Source organism: Serinus canaria, chromosome 1 (assembly GCF_022539315.1).
Source record: "Serinus canaria isolate serCan28SL12 chromosome 1, serCan2020, whole genome shotgun sequence".
Lineage (NCBI taxonomy): Eukaryota > Metazoa > Chordata > Aves > Passeriformes > Fringillidae > Serinus > Serinus canaria.
This window is the reverse complement of record NC_066313.1, coordinates 25,359,954-25,378,343: the sequence shown is the minus strand read 5'-3', so window position 1 is coordinate 25,378,343 and position 18,390 is coordinate 25,359,954. Positions and strand designations below refer to the sequence as shown.

The 18,390-nt window shown below is 46.7% G+C and overlaps 1 protein-coding gene across 2 annotated transcripts; it reads right to left on the bottom strand.

Moving 5' to 3' along the window:
- Positions 1 to 240: 240 nt before the first annotated feature.
- On the bottom strand, positions 241 to 18,258 carry CTC1 (CST telomere replication complex component 1). 2 transcript variants are annotated; one of them, XM_050972560.1, is made up of 24 exons: positions 16,654 to 18,258; positions 15,453 to 15,592; positions 13,790 to 14,036; positions 12,698 to 12,894; positions 10,940 to 11,084; positions 10,253 to 10,555; positions 9,951 to 10,079; positions 9,396 to 9,622; positions 7,745 to 7,916; positions 7,459 to 7,659; positions 7,098 to 7,224; positions 6,790 to 6,904; positions 5,986 to 6,448; positions 5,558 to 5,647; positions 5,133 to 5,276; positions 4,777 to 4,847; positions 3,899 to 3,999; positions 3,403 to 3,568; positions 3,099 to 3,185; positions 2,855 to 3,014; positions 2,316 to 2,380; positions 1,912 to 2,074; positions 1,644 to 1,770; positions 241 to 726 (listed from the first exon to the last, which is right to left on the bottom strand). In XM_050972560.1, exons 3-24 carry the CDS (start codon positions 13,919 to 13,921, stop codon positions 566 to 568), a joined length of 3,546 nt encoding a protein of 1,181 aa, XP_050828517.1. In that variant the 5' UTR covers positions 13,922 to 14,036; positions 15,453 to 15,592; positions 16,654 to 18,258; the 3' UTR covers positions 241 to 565. The 2 variants fall into 2 exon arrangements, with proteins under 2 accessions (XP_050828517.1, XP_050828513.1); XM_050972556.1 differs by lacking the exon at positions 16,654 to 18,258 and adding an exon at positions 15,673 to 15,708.
- Between the last annotated feature and the right edge of the window lie 132 nt (positions 18,259 to 18,390).

Below are 18,390 nucleotides of genomic sequence, written 5' to 3'. Positions count from 1 at the left end.
GCTGATCAACTGCAAAACAATGCCCAGATAATCTTGTCATTTAGCACTGTGATTTAGTCTCTAAACAGCAGCATACTCACTTCTCTTCTTTTCTTGAAGGAGATACTTAAAAAATGTAATTTTAATTATTTCAATTAGGTTAAGAAGACCATACCCTGTGGGAACTGTATAGTTTTGTTAATGGTCACCATATAGCAAGTAAACCTGAATACTAAAATAGATACTAAAACAGATACAGTGTTCTTTAAGTAATATTTTCATACCTTTATTTAGTAGATACTACCACACAAAATGCACACACTGTGTGCCCTAGGCCCAAGGCAAGAGCTGTCACATAGGAAGCACTGAACACCTCTCTTCCAAAATGTAGCTCAGAGTCACTGACAATGGCCCAGAGTGACCATTCAGGAATTCCACAAGACACAGCAGCTGCTTGGTTGCACCCTTCACCCTATGCTCACAGGCTTGTGCTCCCACTGGAAAGGAGATTTAAAAAGCTCCTGATCGCAGTAGGTATTTCCATAACTCCTCTCCCACTGGAGAGATATTAAGCAGTGGCTCCCACTCAACAGGAACTGGATGTCCTGCTCATCCTCTGGCTGTTCAGGTAGCATAAGGCATCCTGTCCCACTTCCTCCACCTTCAGGCACAGCAGGCTCAGACGAGGCCCCACTCGTGACACGAACTCCACTTCGCCACAGCGAAAATTCCGCAGCTGCACGGGAGCTGCAGGAGAAGGATACAACTCAGTACAGGGCTCTGTCTCTGCTCTAGCCCACAGCTGCACAAGCTGCTGGGGGAGGGAAGGCCTTGCAGCAGCTGCTTGGCATCTGCTAAACCTCAAAGGACAGCACGATGAATGACTCTGGGATGCAGGCAGAGGAATGCATTTTGCCAGCATCCCTCCAACCTGACATTCTACACTGTGAAATGCTGTGACTTGTGTGCTCACAGAGCTGATGCTCTGAGCTTTGTATCCTCTACCAGTATCAGCAACCTGCCTTTACAGACAGTGTACATGACAGCCAGAAAGTTTCCACTGCAGAGCATGCTCTGGTGAGCTTAGCAAATCAACCCCTAGAGCACCTGCACTCAAACTTAAGCTCCAGGTATGTGTGCAAACAGTGTGAAGAATTAGTGTGAAGAATGTTCCCCTAACACAGCAATTGCACAGTTGTGGCAGCCTGAGCTCAGAACTCAGCACTCACGAATTCAAAACACTTCAGTGCTGATTTCCAGGTGAGGATATCCAGGCCTGCAGCTGACCCTACATGCTGTCCTATCTACAGTCAAAACCCACTTGATTTGAGAAGCCTGCACAGTAACTCTGGCTGATCAGATTCCTGTCCAAGACAAGGACTGGGAATCTTTCTCAAGAACAGTTTTATGTTTCTGTGTGAAGTAGAAAAATTTATCCTATGTTGTTTTAGGAATTTCCATAATATTATTTCTCTATTTTTATAACCATGGATCTACTAAGACACAACTTAGTCCTACATTACAGAATACAGAATTCCATGAAAATCCTTCAAAGATCTTGCTATGATGGGCAGTGAAGGCACCTCTCCTTCCCCAGCCTGGTGGAATGCCTCCTCCCTTCCTTCCCACACTAAATATTAGAAAAGCCAGCAGTACTTGCTTACCAGGCTGCAGGATCTTGGAGGGCTTCCTGTCTAGGCTGAAATCCAACAGGATAGGGCGACATATGAGAGGACTTCTGCAAAGACTCCTTAGGTAACAAGCAACAAGATCCTCAGGTTCCTCTAGACACTGAGGAAGGAAAGAGTGTGTTGCCAGGGAGTTTTCAGTGGGAGGCAGGGAGGCTCTGGAACACCCAGAGCCAAGGGAAATCCTGTCCAGCCGAGACTTGAGCCCAGCAGGCTGCAATTGCTGCTGGAATAGCCCACTCACCCCTGTTCCAGGAGCTTCCCCATGCTGAATGCACACACTGCCCCTGGTCTGCACACAGTTCTGCACAGCTTCCCACTCGAGAAGGCTCAGGCCCAGCACTGCTGCCACATGTTCATTCCTGCACAGCACCACAGCTTCACCTGTTCCGTCTTCCACCAGCACCCTGTGCAGAGAGCAGGCAGGCTGGGATTAGGAGGGCAGGACAATACCTGCTCCCTCACAAGGGTCACACCCCAGAAAACACATCTCAGTAGAGAGTTTGTTCACATCTCAGAAGATGTGATAACTCCACCTTTGCTGTTGTGTCCACATCCCATTCTTTATATGATTTTCCCCCTCCAGTTTGTGGTGTAATTTGCTCCCTCCTTCCCCCTCTTTCCACACCCAATCCCTACAGCACTTACCGTGCACTGGCTTGCCTCACTCCTGTTTGTGATGGACATGGAGGATTGTGTCGAGTGCACCTCCCCTGAAGGAAGAACAAAGCTACAGCTACGTATGGGTGTAAGTGAGAAGGGGAAGGGCCACTGCTTATTTTAATCCATCTCTAATTAAGTAGGAAAAGTGTAAAGAATTTCACTGCATTTCCAAGGAGTGCCCTGGGAAAAGTTTATATGGGGAGAAAAATCACTTTGTTGCAAGGTGCTGATCCCCAATAGCAGTGAACATGGGAAGAGCAGAGCATTAATAGAGTAGGATTGTCCTCTTCAGTGTCCTCACTCCACCCCCAGTCCTAGCTGCTAGCCTGCCTGGCATCAGATACACACTTCTCATCAGTTATTACTTTGGTCCCTTTCTAATATGCAAGCTCTTCTCGGACACTGGAAAGAGGGTTTGCAATTGATATAGGAACTCTCATTTCTTCTACATGGTAGCAAAGGATGTATGAGAGTAAAAAATCTGCAAGACCTCTGCCAAATTATGTTTGTGGAAGCTTGAATACCTCTTTGAAGATACAGCTGCAAAGTGAGCAAACCCATTGCAGGCACACAGTCAGTACACAGGACAAGTGGCATAAAATCTGGGCCTGGGCCACGTTTTGCAGCTGAGGTCTCAAGCTGGATAGAAACACTAGTGAGGGGGATGTGGCTTCTCCTGCAGGACTAGAAGAAATAGCAATTTGAGAAGCTTGGAACATAGAAGTCTTTCTTTGGACACTCTATCATGAGAACAGACCCAACACTTACCTAAAAGGAAAAGGCAGGTGAGAAGCTGGCAGAGATAGGATGCTCACACAGCTGGAGGCAATGTATGTGCAATAAACATTATGGAATCTGCAATATGAAAGAGCAGATGTCAGAAAGAGCTTGCAGAAACCAAACACTCAAGTTTTCTTGGGATGGCTGGCCTGATCTTCATTTGTAACATGGTAGGAAAATAATTTATGGTAAGGGACGGGGAGAGATGAATGTTTGAACAAGTCCACATGGGAGGTCAGATTAAGAGCTGGTTTCAAAGACAGTAAGGTCAGGGCTCAAAAGACAGGGGCACCTTGAGATCTTGCGTTCCAAGTTCTGGAAGAGGATCTTGGCTCCGGGTAGCAAGCCCCTGAGGTACTGCAGGTAGGTGGCAGTAATGTAAATGTCCACCCCAACAGGGGAGCCTGGAGCAGCTGAGATGCTGAGCTTCACACTGTGATCCCTGGACAGCAGAGTTCCTGAGGAGGCACAGAACCACACAGAGCATGAGCTCACTCACACAGGCAGCATGGCCTGCCACTGAGCTGGGCCTGCTAGAGGGGCTTTTCTTCCCATCGTGATCAGGCTATCACTGTTCCACCTCCCAGGTTTCCTGGATCTGCATTCCCATTCCATCTCCACATACACAGTGTGCAGTTTCCAAGCCCTTTGACATGAAACAGGATGCAACATCCTGGCATACTTCCGCTATTCCCAGACGAAGCAGCACACTCAGTCAAGTGCACTGGCTCTCTGAAACAGAGAGGAGAACCAATCTGTTGCTTCTCAACAGGCTGCCACAATCTTACCTGTCTGCTTTGGATGGCCAGGTGGCTTCTCATTCTTGGGAGAGGCACACAAGGTCCTCTCCACGATCTCACCACAGAAAGAAACAAGAGAACCTGTGAAACTGAGAGCAGACCAGGATTTTTGTTCTGCCTGAAGACAAAGGGAGTGGAAGAAGGACTGACTTCAAGATTGCAACAAAGTGGAGCACTGTTGGTTAAGTCCAGTTTCTGGGGAACCTGACCTTGAGCACCTGAGCTACTGGATTGAGGGCAGCTTGCTGCAGCCTACCCCTCCCAGGGACAAGAGGCCCCTTTACCTTGCTTTCTGCTGCTTCAGGCTCAGCAGTGAAGATGAAGGGTAAGGAACTACAGCCTTCCTCTCTGCTAAACTCCTATTGTTTTTCTGAATTAGATGAAGAAGCCAAGCAAAAATCCCACAGTTTTTCATAAAGCACTGGTGAAAAATGCAGTGTACATACATATCACCCCAGATTAAACATGCTTTGAACAGAAAAGCTTCTAAGTTTATTATGTGTTTGAGCAAGGTATGCTAAAAAAAATCTAAAACAAAAAAACCAAAATATACATTCAGTCTGATTTTCCCTGCTGTGCTTATTTCCACTTCTAACAGGAATTTGGCAGACACCTTTGGGACTTAGTCCACACCAGCAGGAGCCAAACCATTTTCTGGACACCATTTTGCAGTTTTGTCACCTACAATCCCTTTAGCTTCAATAATCAGGATGGGAGAAGTCTGAACTACTTGCACACAGATTTTCCAAACCATATTCCCAAGGTGGATATTTCATTACATTTTAATATAGCACTTCCCAATAAAAATCACCCCAGAGCCATTCCCTAAGACACAGGCAATTGTAATTTGGGGCAGACCAACATACCTGCTGCTAAGCACTTCTGGAATGGAGGCAGTTCTCTGGTCCATGCCTGTCAGCACTGACAGGGCTGTCAGCTAGAAGTGAGGGAGACACAGCCTCAGATGGGTTGCAGTTTACAGGCATCCCCAGCCAGAGCAGAAAAGACAAGCTCTGCGTGCTCAGAGCTAGGTCAAGCAACTCATGCTTCCTCTCCAGATGAATTCTGAAGCAGGAAAATATGAAGCCCAGCAGCAGGCTCTGATGGAACTTAGAGCAGAACAGTCTCACCAACAAGAAACTGTATACTAATAATTTCTAGCTAGTTCTGGAGAGACCTACAAGTAGCCTGTGAAAGCCCTGTGCAATAAGGCACTGCATACCTGGTGCTCAGGCAGACTGGAGATCCAGGTCTCATGCTCTAAGTGCCAGCTATCTTGGACAAGCAGGCACAGGGGGCACGATGGCCGGCTCAGGAATGTTGCTGGCACAGGTGGAGAACAGAGCTTGTAGAACACTTCCAGGTCCTGAGATAAGAGTGATAAGGCAAGGCAGATGACTATTAGAATGAAGGAGATTAAAGTTCAACAGGAAAAAAGAGAAGAACAATGGTTTACAAAAGAAAAAAAAAATCCACTGAACTCAGAGCTCTGAGAATTTTAATCAAACACAGAACGAAACCAGTTTCTTGGAACGGCAGAAGGAAATTCCAAACCTTGAAAACAGCTTAGTCACCCTCTGACTCCTTGACTCCCACATGCAGTTCAGCAAAAGTCTCCAAGAGAGAACAGCACAGCTTGTCTCTTACCGAGCAGCAGGGCACAGTGAAGCGATACAGTCCATCCACGTGCAGGAATGGAAACCATCGCAGAGACCTCCCCATAAACAGCAGTAGTGCCTGCCGGGGGAAGGGACAAGAGAGAGTGAGAGAAGGTGATGAGAACTGTTAGGTATGGAATGAAAAATACAGTAAAAAGAGAGCAAGCCCAGCCCCGAGGGTGTCTTGATTGAGAAGTAAGGTTAGCACCACCAAGAGTAAGAGAAGGCAGATGCATTTACAGGAAGGTGACAGAGAAGATGGAACTTGCTTGGGGTACAAGAAGGAATTTGCTGGCACAAACACACAAAGGCACCCAACACAAATCACTTTCCCATTGATACTAAATTACCCCACAGGCTCACTTGAGAGGAACCAGCTTCCAAACTTATCAAACCACACCCCAAAAGCTGCCTCACCTCTTGCTGCATCACACCCCCTTTTCCATCACAGCCAGTCTCCTCCAGCTCCAGTAGGTCCCCAGTTTCTCTGGGGTGACTCCAGAGCTGTGGTCTGCCCAGCCACAGCACTGTGGCTTGGAAACTACGCTGCAGCTCATGAGCTTCTTTATCTCCTTCTGCGGGCAGCTGGTAATTGCGTGGCATGAGACCCTCTTTCTGGGTAACCAAGAACAGGTGAGATACACAGCTCGTTGTTCTGGGGCTGCCTGGGCCCCCCTGACAGTTCTCATCTCTGCCAGTATCTGCCTTGGGATCCTCCAATTTCCGCATTTTTGCCTCTGGGGTTTCCAGCTCAGATGTTGCGCTGCCATCTTTCTTATTCCTCAAAGAGGAGCTGTTTCCACTCCTAAGGCCTTTCTGGATTTGTTCTTCAGCAGCATAGAGAACCTGCACATCCTCCAAGTAGAACTGCACATAGACACTGAAATGACAAATGGTAACAGTGAAACTCCCTATTCCTGACACGTGGCTATCCTAAACAAACACTTATCTGGGAAAAACACATCTGGTGAGTGCCCCACAGGTACTCAGCAGGAGCAGTGGGAAAGAGTGAAGTGGAGGGCTGCTCCCAGGCTGCAAGTACTCTGAAAAAAAGGGAGATGGTGGCTTTGATACTGAGAAAGAGCTCATTTTACGCAAATAGCAAAGAATGGGTGCTTTGGCATGGAAATGCTATGCTGGTAAGAAGGCTTACCATGGTCCAAAATATTACTGGAACTGGAAAGTGATGATTTTATTTGCACACTGAATAAAGGGACTCACCTAGTTTTTTTCTCTCTCACATGCTCCAGATTTTCCAGGTGCTCCCAGGAGGGAAAATCAGTCTTAAAGAATCTCTCCACTACAAGCTGGTAGTTTTCCACCTGCAAGAGTGATCCTGCAAACACATCAGAGAAGAACTAAGTAAAAAGAGAACATAAAACCAGTAAGGTCAATATCCTCATTTTAAAGTCATGAGGTCAGGCAGTGACAGTTCAGCATCTCCACACAATGTCTCTTCTTCCTTATTTTGGAGCTGGAAGGCAGAAAAGCAAAAGCTCAGCCCTCAAATACAGTTTAGTGGGCCATACCTATGAGAGCAGTCTGAGCAAAGGGGCTGCCATCCTTACGGGAGATCACACAGCGAAGTGCGCTGCTCTTGTCCTGCAGCAGCAGGGAACTGCTCCTGGAGGAGACCCTCAGCACACCCAGGAGTATCTACAACAGAAAGGAAGCTGCAAAGAGCATCAAATAATTCCTATCCTTGAAAGCCATAAATCAAAGTGTGTGCAGCAGCAACTCAAATTCAGTCTGTTTTCAACACGCCACAGTGAGAAAAGCAGTGTTGTTCCCTAACAGGAGGAAAAGGCATGCACTGGACAGGGTGCTGGAAGGCATGGTGAGCAACAGGAGCTCTCAAGGCACAGATAGGAAAGAGAAGGAGGCACATACCAGTTGGGGCTGGAAACTTTCTGCTGAGAGTGTGCAGTAGGACCAGGCCAGTCTGCGATTGAGCTCCTGGGTGCCCATATGCTGTGCCTCCAAGGGGGAAAGCAACTGTGATGGACTGAAGCCTTCCCAGCTTTTCTGCTCTGCCACACGGCAAACTGCAGACAGAGATGGGGCCTGGCATGGAGGGTTCAGAGTCAAATACTGTGAACAAAAGAAAGAAGGAACTAATCAGCTGAGTTTCTTCCCATCAGACAAATAGGAAACAGCTCAAAGAACATTTACTCACTTTCTGCAGGGGACACTGGTGTATTTTTGACAGAATTTCATTATAAATATCTCTTGCTTCTTCTCTCTCTGGCACCCTAGCTTGCAGAAGGGGGACAAGGAACTTTTCAGCAGCTCCAGGGTTTTGGTGCATAGAGCTAAGCAATCGACGGCGCCCAAAGAAACAAGAAAACCTGAAAAGAAGTTATGACCATTAAAAGCACAGGCAGACCTTGCATTTTAGTGAGTCTTGCATCTAAGTCAGGGACTCCTGCTTGTTTTTAGTGAATATACTGTATAGGACGAGAATTAAAAAGATCACAAAAAACATGAAATTATTAAAAAATAGAGCATTTAAGGCAAATGCAAATTATGTTGGGCAGACAAGGAACAGGAAAATCCACAGAAATTAAGAGACTGGCAAAATCTCAAAACTCAAATGGCCGGAGAAACAAATAACATGAATATAATCTCCTTCTAAGCCACACAAATGGATCTCCATGCCTTTTGGCTGGGCATGATATGATTACTCATGTTAGGTACACTTGGCTTTCTTTCACAGAATGCAAAAAACTCAAGTCAGATACAAACACGGACTATTCTTATTCCATTTCCCTCATGAAAAATTAATTTTGTAAGTTTAGCTTACTGCTTTTGAATGGCTGGAAGTGATCACACTACCAGCCAAAATATGACAGAAAGTGAACACAAATGAAAAAAAATAGCACTCATTGGCACAATTTTTAAGCAGTACCAGGACTGAGCAATCACATTTAAGAACGTGGAAAAGATAATAAAACCTGAAACTTATAGCTAGCATGATTCCCAAGGCAAAACTGAAGCTGTTTTATTAGAAGCATGTAAAAATTCCACAGTGCCAGTAAAGTACAGGAACACTGAGCATTCTATAAACTGCTGCCTGAGAGTAAAATGTATATACTTTACAGTCCAAGGCAGCAGTCACAGTGATCAACCATAAGTGCTTCAGAACAAACACAAATATTTTCACTAACAGAAGCCAGAAGTAAACCCAGAAACTGGCCCAAAGCTGTCCTGCAAACAGAGTGCAGTGTCAGGGAGAGCATGAAGCCATCTGGAAGACTTGGAGGTAAGCATGGGTGGGAAAATCTGCCAAGACAGAGACTCTAAAACAAATTATCACACTCCTGGGAACACTCAGAATATCTTTAAGTGATTTGCTGAGCAGCTGCTGCTGCTTCCGTGCACAGTCAGGACACAAGAGCCTTTCTATCACTTATGATCTAGTTGTAGCACCAGTTTCCAGCTTCAGCCTCAGTGCCCCACCTTGATCTGCCAAACAAACCACATTGGCAAGCAGACACCCTTATGGTGCTTCTGTATTTCAGGACAAAGCCTTCCAGGCAGGATTATGTGAGTAAAATGCTCAGAAGCACTGCAGCTTCCCAAGACCTTTACCTCACCTGCACTTGAAAAATGCACTGGCTTTTCTCGTAGGAGCAACTCCAAGGTAACAAGCAACTGGACACGATGTGAAGTCTGGATAAATGGCTTACTTAGGCCAATAAACCAGAAGCAATTGCTGCTTGTACTATGCAATCACAGTAATGTTGTGATCCTTTGGTCTAGAAGACACCCAGGTAACCTACAAAGCACATTCAGGCACAGCCTGACTTCAGAAGAATTGTCCTCACCTCTCCTCAAAGGTCTCCAGGAGGCTCACCAGCCAGAGGTACAGCGGCATTCCCAGACTGAAGCGGAAGAGCAGCTGTAAGCAGAGATTTCCCGAAGGGGCCAGTGGCTGGTAGGGGGTGCTGAGCCTTGAGAAGCTCTTCAGCACAACCATGCTGTTCAGGCAAGCACCGAGTACAGTGAAAGGGAAGGATGCCAGAGGCTTCTGCAGGAGGTGGACATCGATGAGCTGGCATACACAGACAGAGTGTAAGAGAAGGGATAGCAAGTCTGCCACCACTCCCCAAAACTGTAACACCACCTTAAATCCTTTCTCACTCTATTAGATATAATCAAGCCTGAGGCATCGAGAGCACAGTTTAGGGAGGAATCAGATCATAATTATATCAACTCTCATGACTGAGTCCAGGCAACAAGATCTCCAGTTTTGTTCCAGATACTTGCTGAAATAATTCCCATGTTCCTGCAGCCTTCTTTGACCTACACACTCACAAGCCATGCCCAAGGCCTGAGTCTTGTCCACGGAATTCTTTATGACCTTGCAAATCTCAACTTACCTCCACACAAGCTCCCGGTCGCAGGCCCTGTGCAGAGTTCAGCAGTGGCTGGTAAGCAAGGCACAAGCAGACTTGGTCATCCAGTAAAAAGAGACCAGCTTGGACATTGAGTACTTTGGTGACAAATCCCTAAATAGAAAGCAAACAGAAAGCAAGAGGACTGTAGAGAGTCACAAAATATAAGAGACTCACAGGCCTGAGCAGTAAGAAAATAAACTTATGATGAAAATAATGGTTCTTGCAGGCCAGGAGCTGAAATGCCAGTGCATGAGTGGGTGAAGGCTAAGTCTATGAACCCTCACCACATAGGAGATGATCTTGGACTCTTTGGTTGGTCTTGGCCTCTCCTCTTCAGCCCCCAGCTGCAAGGAGCAACTGAGCTGCTCAGCAGTCTCAAGGGAAGAAGACTGAGTGGATTCTCCTTGTGAAGCACTGTTCAGTGGCTGCTCCCTCACTTGCTCTGCACAGTAGGGCAGAAGGCAGGAAGAAGCACTGGTGACGAACATCGTTTGTCCAGATTTCTTCATGCTGGACATACTCAGGCCTGTGATTGTGTACCTGTGACCCAGCTGGAAGACACGATGCCACAGCAGCTGGCTGGGTTTCTAGAGCAGAAAAACAAAAGCAACATCAGCATCAACTCCAGTGAAAAAAATTCATCCCGACCTAAGTAATCCCACCCAAAAAACCCTTTTCCACCCAGAGGATTGCCTCATACTCTTAGCATAAGGACTGTATCTGCAAGACATTCAGAGACATTCAGGGACACTGCAACTGTATGAGGGAGAAGGACTGTAATTTGGCAGGGCATAGAACTAGACTTCTTACATACCAAAACTATTGTACACTGGGTGCAATTAAAAAGATATCACTAGTAAAAGGAAGAATAAATCAAACTGGGAAATCAATGGCAAGCTTCAAAGAATTAATCAGCTAGCACATACACAGATCCAGATAGTGAATTTGTGAGCAAAATTCCAAGGACTTACTTGCACCAGCACAGGGGCACAAACAGCAGATGCAAAGCACTTCAGAAACAGAAAGAAGAATGTCTTGTGGTGAACATGAAGGAGAGGCCCAAGTCTGGTCAATTCCCCTGCTACAGTAAACTTTGATCTCTTCTTACATGGAATCCTAGAGGGCAATTGAAGAGGCAACTGAAATCAGAGATGAAAGAAAGCTTAAAAGCATCCCAAAAGCAAAATAAACCAATATGCAGCATGTACTTTCCGGGAATAACATATCCAACGAAGCAATATGGTCAATCTCTCAGAGAGGTTTTCAAAACAATATTTGACTACAAAATTTGTACTTTAACTTTCCTACACTAAATCCTTTTGATATTTTAGTATTTGAAGACAGAAGGAAAAGAGAACAAATTCACACACTCCATGACAACAGGCAGGTTATAAAAGGCTTTACCACAAACAAGCAACTAATTGTTGGTCTAAAGGAGAAGAAAAAAGTCACAAGCAATTCTTCTGCAGAAAACAGAACTGGGATTCATATGTCCATGGAACATGACACTGTGGAAGCTGTAAGCCTATGAACAAGAGGCCTGAAAGCAACAATGGAGTCTTTCCAACAAACTTGACACAGAGGGAAAGAGCAGCAAAACTGAAAGCAGATGAGATGCAAGAGATGATATTTCTTGAATCAATTCTGTTTGCTGTTTCCAACCTACGTTTCAAGAGATTAAAAAAAGAAGTAATTTTAAAAAAATTTATGCTTGTAATTTTCATTTCAGCTCCTACTGGACTTGAATATAACCATCCCACTTACTCTGAACAAAACCATTCTTGATTCCAAAACATCTGAACAATTATCTAACTTTATGACTTTAGAAAAACCCCAACCAGTAGTAGACACACAGTAGTACCAGCACCTCACTGTAACATTTTAGTTGTAACATGGAAAATTGGTCAGATATCAGTCAATAAAAAAGGAACTTTATGTTAAAGTCTGAGAACATATACTGAAATATGGAAATAGTCTTCTTGTTTAGAAAGGTCCCTTGAACTAAATCAAATAGTTAAGCTTAAAATTGCTTTCTTAGAAGCAGATAAACCAAATAAAACCAAAAGATTACTACAAAGAAATGAAAGCAGCATGATTAGTGACATTTTATTGTAATTAAATTACACCAGGAATTCTCTACTCAAGAAGATAAAACATGATCTAGCACAACTCGACATTATCAACTTACTAAGATTTGCAATTCCATTGGTTCATTTTCACATCCTGTAAACTAAAGCACAGTTACTTCTACTAGTTGACATTTACTGGCACTTTTATGTCAGTAATCTGATAAGAATTTGACCAGTGACACATATTAACACTATAACAAAATGCAGGATTACTTTCAAGTTTACTTTTGGTTCACTGGAGGATCAAAAAAAAAAAAAAAAAAAAAAAGTTGTGCTACTCAAAAGAGTGAATTTTAGTCTCAAAGGCAGGTGAATCAACACTGTTATAATATTCTTTCTATAATTTGAAATTACATCTAGAAATACTTAAAATTCATCCTATTTTTTCAAATTACAGAACAAAAACTTCCAATAAACTCCTGTGAAACAGATGATTCAAGAAAAGTGGCTTTGTTGTAGAACTTTTACTTCCATCACTCACTGCTGTGCTTCACATGTGGTAGAAATAGAATTTGTCTCTTTCTAGGCCAAGTGCTCTTTGTGTTACCTACCAAGCCAGAGCAACAGTGCTACGAGGAGCTGGGCATGGTAGGTGTTTACCTGGAGGTAAGCAGTGGCTCAGCTGGCACTGGGGAGGTGACTGGAATGCTGTGAAGTACTTCCTTGGGGGCACTCACTGGCACTGGATCCACCAGGATTTCCAAGTACCCTGCTGCACTCTGGTCTGTCTGTGGGATATATGACCAGCTCGGGAAGACAAACAGTGAGTCCAGCCAGTCCAGTTCAAAGTGCAAGAGCTAAACCAAAAGATAATGAGATTGAAGCTTGAGATGAGTTTCAGTTTGTTTTCTCAGCACTACTTACAGTGTTCATTATCAACACACCCTTGCATGTGCATCACAAACTCTTCTCCTACTGCCAGGCTTCATCACTAAATGAGTGCAGGTTTTTCTGCCCAGTCTCTTACCTTGCATGGAGAACTTCTGTCCTTCCAGATGCAAACCTGCCACAGACATGCTGAACTCTACAGCTAGCACTTCCTGTTTATAGCCACAACCTCACAGAAAGGTAATAATTAATTCAATGAAAGGCTTGGTTATTTTCAGACTACTTTTCTAAAATTCTTGCCTGCTTTCTTTTGCCCCTGTGTTTTCAGTTAGAAGTTCTTACCAATACAACGTTTTTCTAGACTTTGTCTCATTGGAAGGCACAACTTCAATGCTCTGTCACCACCTGTGTAGGGGTTATTTGTTACCTCAATTCCACTTGCAATTACCTTTAGGAGGCTTTTAAGTCAACTGTCATGCAAGCTATTATTTCCTGAAAGTATGTCATCAATGCATCACTGAACACGTAGTACAGCTCTCCAGAAAGTTATTTCTGCTCCACTAGTTGGAATTCAGCAAAGAGTGGAAAGGTGTCCCAGGCCACCTTGTACTGTGGTGAATAGAACAGAACTGTACTGGCTGTCTTTTTTCCAGGCCAGTACATTCAGCATTTCTTCTCCTAGCAAAGGCACATTTCACATGTTCTATCCTCTGCCCAGGATGTGAGCTTGCTCTTTTCCTGCCTGTTACAGAGACGTGTTACTTCCTTCACTAGACTCTGGCAGAACACCTGAAGCCCCTGGTGGTTTGTGACACTGCCCCAGAAGTGGGAATAAACAGAGAACCCCTCAGAAAGAGGACATACCTCACATGGGATTATCCCAGTATTGTCCTTCACATATAGGCAACCATCTACCAGCTTTTCTTTGTTTTCTTGCCTTCCATCTGCTAAATAGCCAACCAGGATCAGGTAAGTCCTTGGCAAAGTCTGCTGCATGTGTAAAGCACCTTGTCCTTGATGAGACCATTCCTTAAATTCATTAGTGCTCCAGCTCAGATGGCTGCAGCACGGTATGTGCTGCTGGTGCTGCAGGTCAGAGATGGAGATGAAACTGGAAAAAAAGAAAGAAAGTAAAAAGCAAGAATATAGCAGTATGTACAAAGAACTCAGTTTACAAAGTACCCTAATATCAAAACCAGAAGAGCCAACACAAACTGTTCTCCAGCCTGTGATTTTGGTACCGGTTTCCAGTGAGCTTCACTGACAATTTTAGGTTGTGAAACTGGAGCTCTAGTCACAATACCCACTTGCTCAGTAGCAGGACATAATCACATTCAAAGGGTGTGAATTTGAAGAGTTTCACTTGATTAGTTGGGGATCAAAAGTTCAAAGCAAGAAACTAGTCCGGATGAGTGATGAGTCTGAATCAGCAATAAACAGTAATTGGATATAGAAAAATTAATCAGAAGACATCAATTTATGCAGGTACTTATGCTGTGCATTTTGCAGGGAAATGAACAGGGGATTAGTTGAAAATCCCATTAGCTGAAACTGCTCCGTCTTCAGAGACAGAGCACCACCAGGAATAATACTGTACCTATGATCCACAAAAGCACAGTGCTGCTCGTGTTTTTGTCAAATGTGCTGAGTGCTTTTTGGGAGAAACCCAAACTACAGCAGGACACCTGCTCATGGTTATGACATACAGAAGCAAACAGAGTCTCTCCTTGTGCTCTAGAGCTTGGTGGTTAGCTGTGGATGTAGTACACTGCACACAGACTCACATGAGATAAATACCAAGTACCTTCAACTCTTCTTTATAGGTTCTTCTGAGTATGAACCAAAGTCTGGTTTAAATGTCATAAAATACACAGGAAAAAATATGGCTTAAATGAACTAAGTTTAGCTGGTGTGAAAGATCAATCACCTGCATTTATTAACTATTAAAGGTCACAAACCCCTAATCAATTCCAGTTGACTTTTTCTCCCAAAACTGGTCTTGCCAGAGATTTTAATTCTCCCACAAGCTGGAGAAAGAAACAGATCCAGACAAGCCAAACTTTCCAATATGGATAGGTCTCAACGAGCTGCATGTTTTTCATGATGGTGAGCACCCAAAAGCCTTTTAGCAACTAAAATATGGACCATGTTATCCTAGATTCCCCTTTTTTAGGAGCCAACACTCCGACGCTGAGCTCAGCTGGCCAACAGGTCCGGAGACCAGGAGCATCCTCCCGTGCGGGGCGGCAGGATCCAGCCGGGGAGCTGCCGTGCAAAGGCTGTACGGTGCGGCAGCCGGCCCCGGCGAGATGCCCCGCTTCGGTCGCACGCCCGGCCTACCGGAGACAGGCGGAGACGGTGCCTAACCACACTGCAAGGGCGGCGGGGCCGCGCCGAGGCCAAAGAAACGCCTGCGGTTACCGCGCACGACAGCATCCCTCCCACATGGCGCCGGAACGAGCCGTGCCGAGCTCACCGGAGGGCCGCGCGTGGGCACCGGAGCCCCTCGCCCCCGCCCCGCTGTCACCTGTAGCCGAGCGGCAGCGTCCCGCCGCCCGCGCTCCGCAGGCACCGCAGCACCGCCTCCAGCGCTGCTGCCTCCTGCCCGTCCGGCCCCGGCAGCGCCCGGCGAACGAAGTCCCGAGCCGCCCGTAGCCAGCGCTGCTCCTGCGAGGGGAAAGGAGGGAAGAGGGATCTCAGTGCCGGGCGGCGGGGAGGACGCGGAGCCGCCCGGGCCTCTCACTCACCGCCGCGCCGGGCGCCGCCATGACAGCCCGCGCGGGCCGCGCCGTTGCCGTGGCGACGCGGCGGCGGGAAGCGCGCGGGAGCCGCCGGGAGCGTCTCGCACGCGCGCCGGGCTCCACCCCCTCCCCGCCCTCCGCCCAATCACCGCCGCCGCTCCCCGGCTGTTCCCGCCCCTTCCACGCGGGATGGGAGGAACGGGAGCTCCGTGGGAGTGTGTGGGACGGGCCCAGGCTCGGCTCGCTCACCGGCGCCGCAAGTGGGCAGGGCAGGGAGAGTAAAACGAAAGGTTCACAGGTTGAGACAGAGACCGGGGGCGATCACAAATTGATTTCCGTCACCGGGAAAGCAGGCTGAACTTGGGGATAATAATTGAGTTTAGTACGAATAAAATCAGAGCAGAATAATGAGAAGTAAAATCTTAAAACCGCCTTTCCCCTTCCGACCCTCCCGCCCCGCAGCGGCCCAGGGGGGGAGCGAATGGAGGTTACGGTCAGTTCGTCACGCCTCGTTCCTGCCGCTGCTCAGGGAGAGAGCGCGGTCCTTCCCTGCTCCTCCGGCAGGTCCCTCCCACGGACTTGGCCTAAGTGAACCTTTACCACGGCAACAGAGCTGCTCCGACAGAGCCGCTCTTCCACGGGGTGCACTCCTTCAGGAACAGCCTGCTCCAGCGTGAGTCCCCCACAGGATCACAAGTCCCACCAGGGAACCTGCTCCAGTGCGGGCTCCTCTTTCCAGGGGTCTGCAGGTCCCTGGCAAATGCCTGCTCCAGCACAAGCTTCCCACGGAGTCAAAGCCTTCTTTCAGGCATCCACCTACTCCAGCATGGGGCTTCTCCTCCGTGGGTTACAAGTGGATCTCTGCATCCTCATGGACCTCCATGGGCTGCAGGGGGATACCCTGCTTCACCATGGTCTTCATCATGACTGCAGGGAAATCTCAGCTCTGGTGCCCGGAGCGCCTTCATCCCCTCCATCTCCACTGACCTTGGTGTCTGCGAAGTTGTTCCTCTCACATGTTCTCACTCTGCTCTTCTCCGGCTGCAGTTACATCTGCGCAATAACTTTTCCTTCCTTTTTTAATAGCTTATCACAGAGGCATTGCCACCATTTCTGATGGGCTTGGCCGTGAGCAGCGGTGCATCCTCGGAGCCAGCTGGCAGTGGCTCTGCCAGACACGGGAGAAGTTTCTGGCAGCTTCTCGCAGAAGCCACTCGTCGTCCCCCCGCTACCAAAACCTGGTTGTGCAAGCCCAACACAGCTCTGCAGGCTGGGAGTGAAGCAGCTGGGCTGTCAGATGAGCTGCAAGCCCCTGGTTGTGTGACCGGAGGGTGGCCTCAGTCCCTCTGGGCCTTAGTCCGTAGCCACAGGACCTCAGGAAGCGCTGGAGACCTGGCAGGCTGCAGGGAGGTGGCAGGGATGGAGGGAGGCCTGGACCTGGAGTTCTGGTGAAAGCTGGCAACTGGATGTGCAGTGATGCATTTGACATTGGTGCAAATGTCAAACGTGCAGTGGGCTGTGAGATGTCCCTCCCTGAACTTGGGAGGAGTCAAATGTGAAGGTTCACAGGGATTTTTCTGACATTTATGTAGTTCTAGAGAAGTGGGGCTGGTTTTTTGCCTTTTTTGTTTTTTGGAAGGCTGAAGCTCCAGGAAGATTGAAGGATGTGCCTCATCCACTCACATGGCAAGTGCTAAACCTGAAATAGACCATTAAAACCACTATTTCCTCATTCACAGAATGCGTGCCAGAATTTTCCCTTTAGGGGCTAATTTTGCATTGTCCTCATTCGAGGCTAGGAAAAGAACGGGAAAAAATCTTTTCCACCTCTGTCCCTGGAGACGGCTGCAATCTGGTAACAGGTCATTCTGCTATTTCCTTCCCTCCTGAGACTTGCAGCTGGGAAGTCACAGCTGTTCCAAGCCAAGGTGTGGAAAAGTGCCCTCCTTGTTTTCTCCTGTGCATGTGCTGTCATTGGCTTCCACACGGCAGATAAGCAACTCCATTGTGGGATCAGTCTGTGGAGGGGTTTGGATTTCTCCGCAGTAATTCGGGCAGTCCATGGAGTGAATTGTACCCATTTTGTACTGAAATGGGCAAATTCTTCCAAAACAATGCTTATTAACTTGATCTAATGTCTTTTACTGGAGTATAGAGACAATTCCAGAAAGCAAGGGGAAGTCTTAATGGGCAACAAATGAAGGGGAATTCTTTATCATTTAGCCACTCATTCCTAGCTGCATTTTTGTTTTTCAAACATGCTAAGAGGATTATTAAATGAAGCAGGGCTTACACAGAATGTCATGTTGGTTTTGCTTATATTTGCACTATCTGTACAGCTGGTTCATAGGAGCATGCAAGAAAAACGTGTGTTTTAAATTAAACACTGCAGGATGGCCATATAGACTCTAAAAATGCTGATCGCGGCTGCAAAATGCCTTTCTTTAAAATTAAGGCAAAAAGTCTTTTTCTTATAAGTACATGGTTAATTTTCCCGTGGAAAATAAAGCTGAAGAGTGAAACACTCCTGCGTCAAGAACTTTAAGATTTCAGCAGACGTCCTCTGACTCCTTTCCCGTGTGTTTTCTAGCAGCTTTGGCCACTCGATGCACCATCCGTTGCTTTTCTTCAGCTCGTCCATCTGGGTTTTTAAGGAATACTGCCGACGCCGGTCCTCGCCCGGCGGAGGGCGGGCGGGGCTCGGCGGGGCTCCGGGCCGCCTCC

Excerpts from the sequence above, each read along its gene's own strand:
- CTC1 (XM_050972556.1), bottom strand. The coding sequence starts at position 15,693 with ATGGCGGCGCCCGGCGCGGCG. Across the intron at positions 9,623-9,950 it reads GACCGGGAGCTTGTGTGGAG|CTCATCGATGTCCACCTCCT; the intron begins GTAAGTTGAGAT and ends TGTGTATGCCAG. Across the intron at positions 6,449-6,789 it reads GTGAGAGAGAAAAAAACTAG|TGTCTATGTGCAGTTCTACT; the intron begins GTGAGTCCCTTT and ends TTGTCATTTCAG.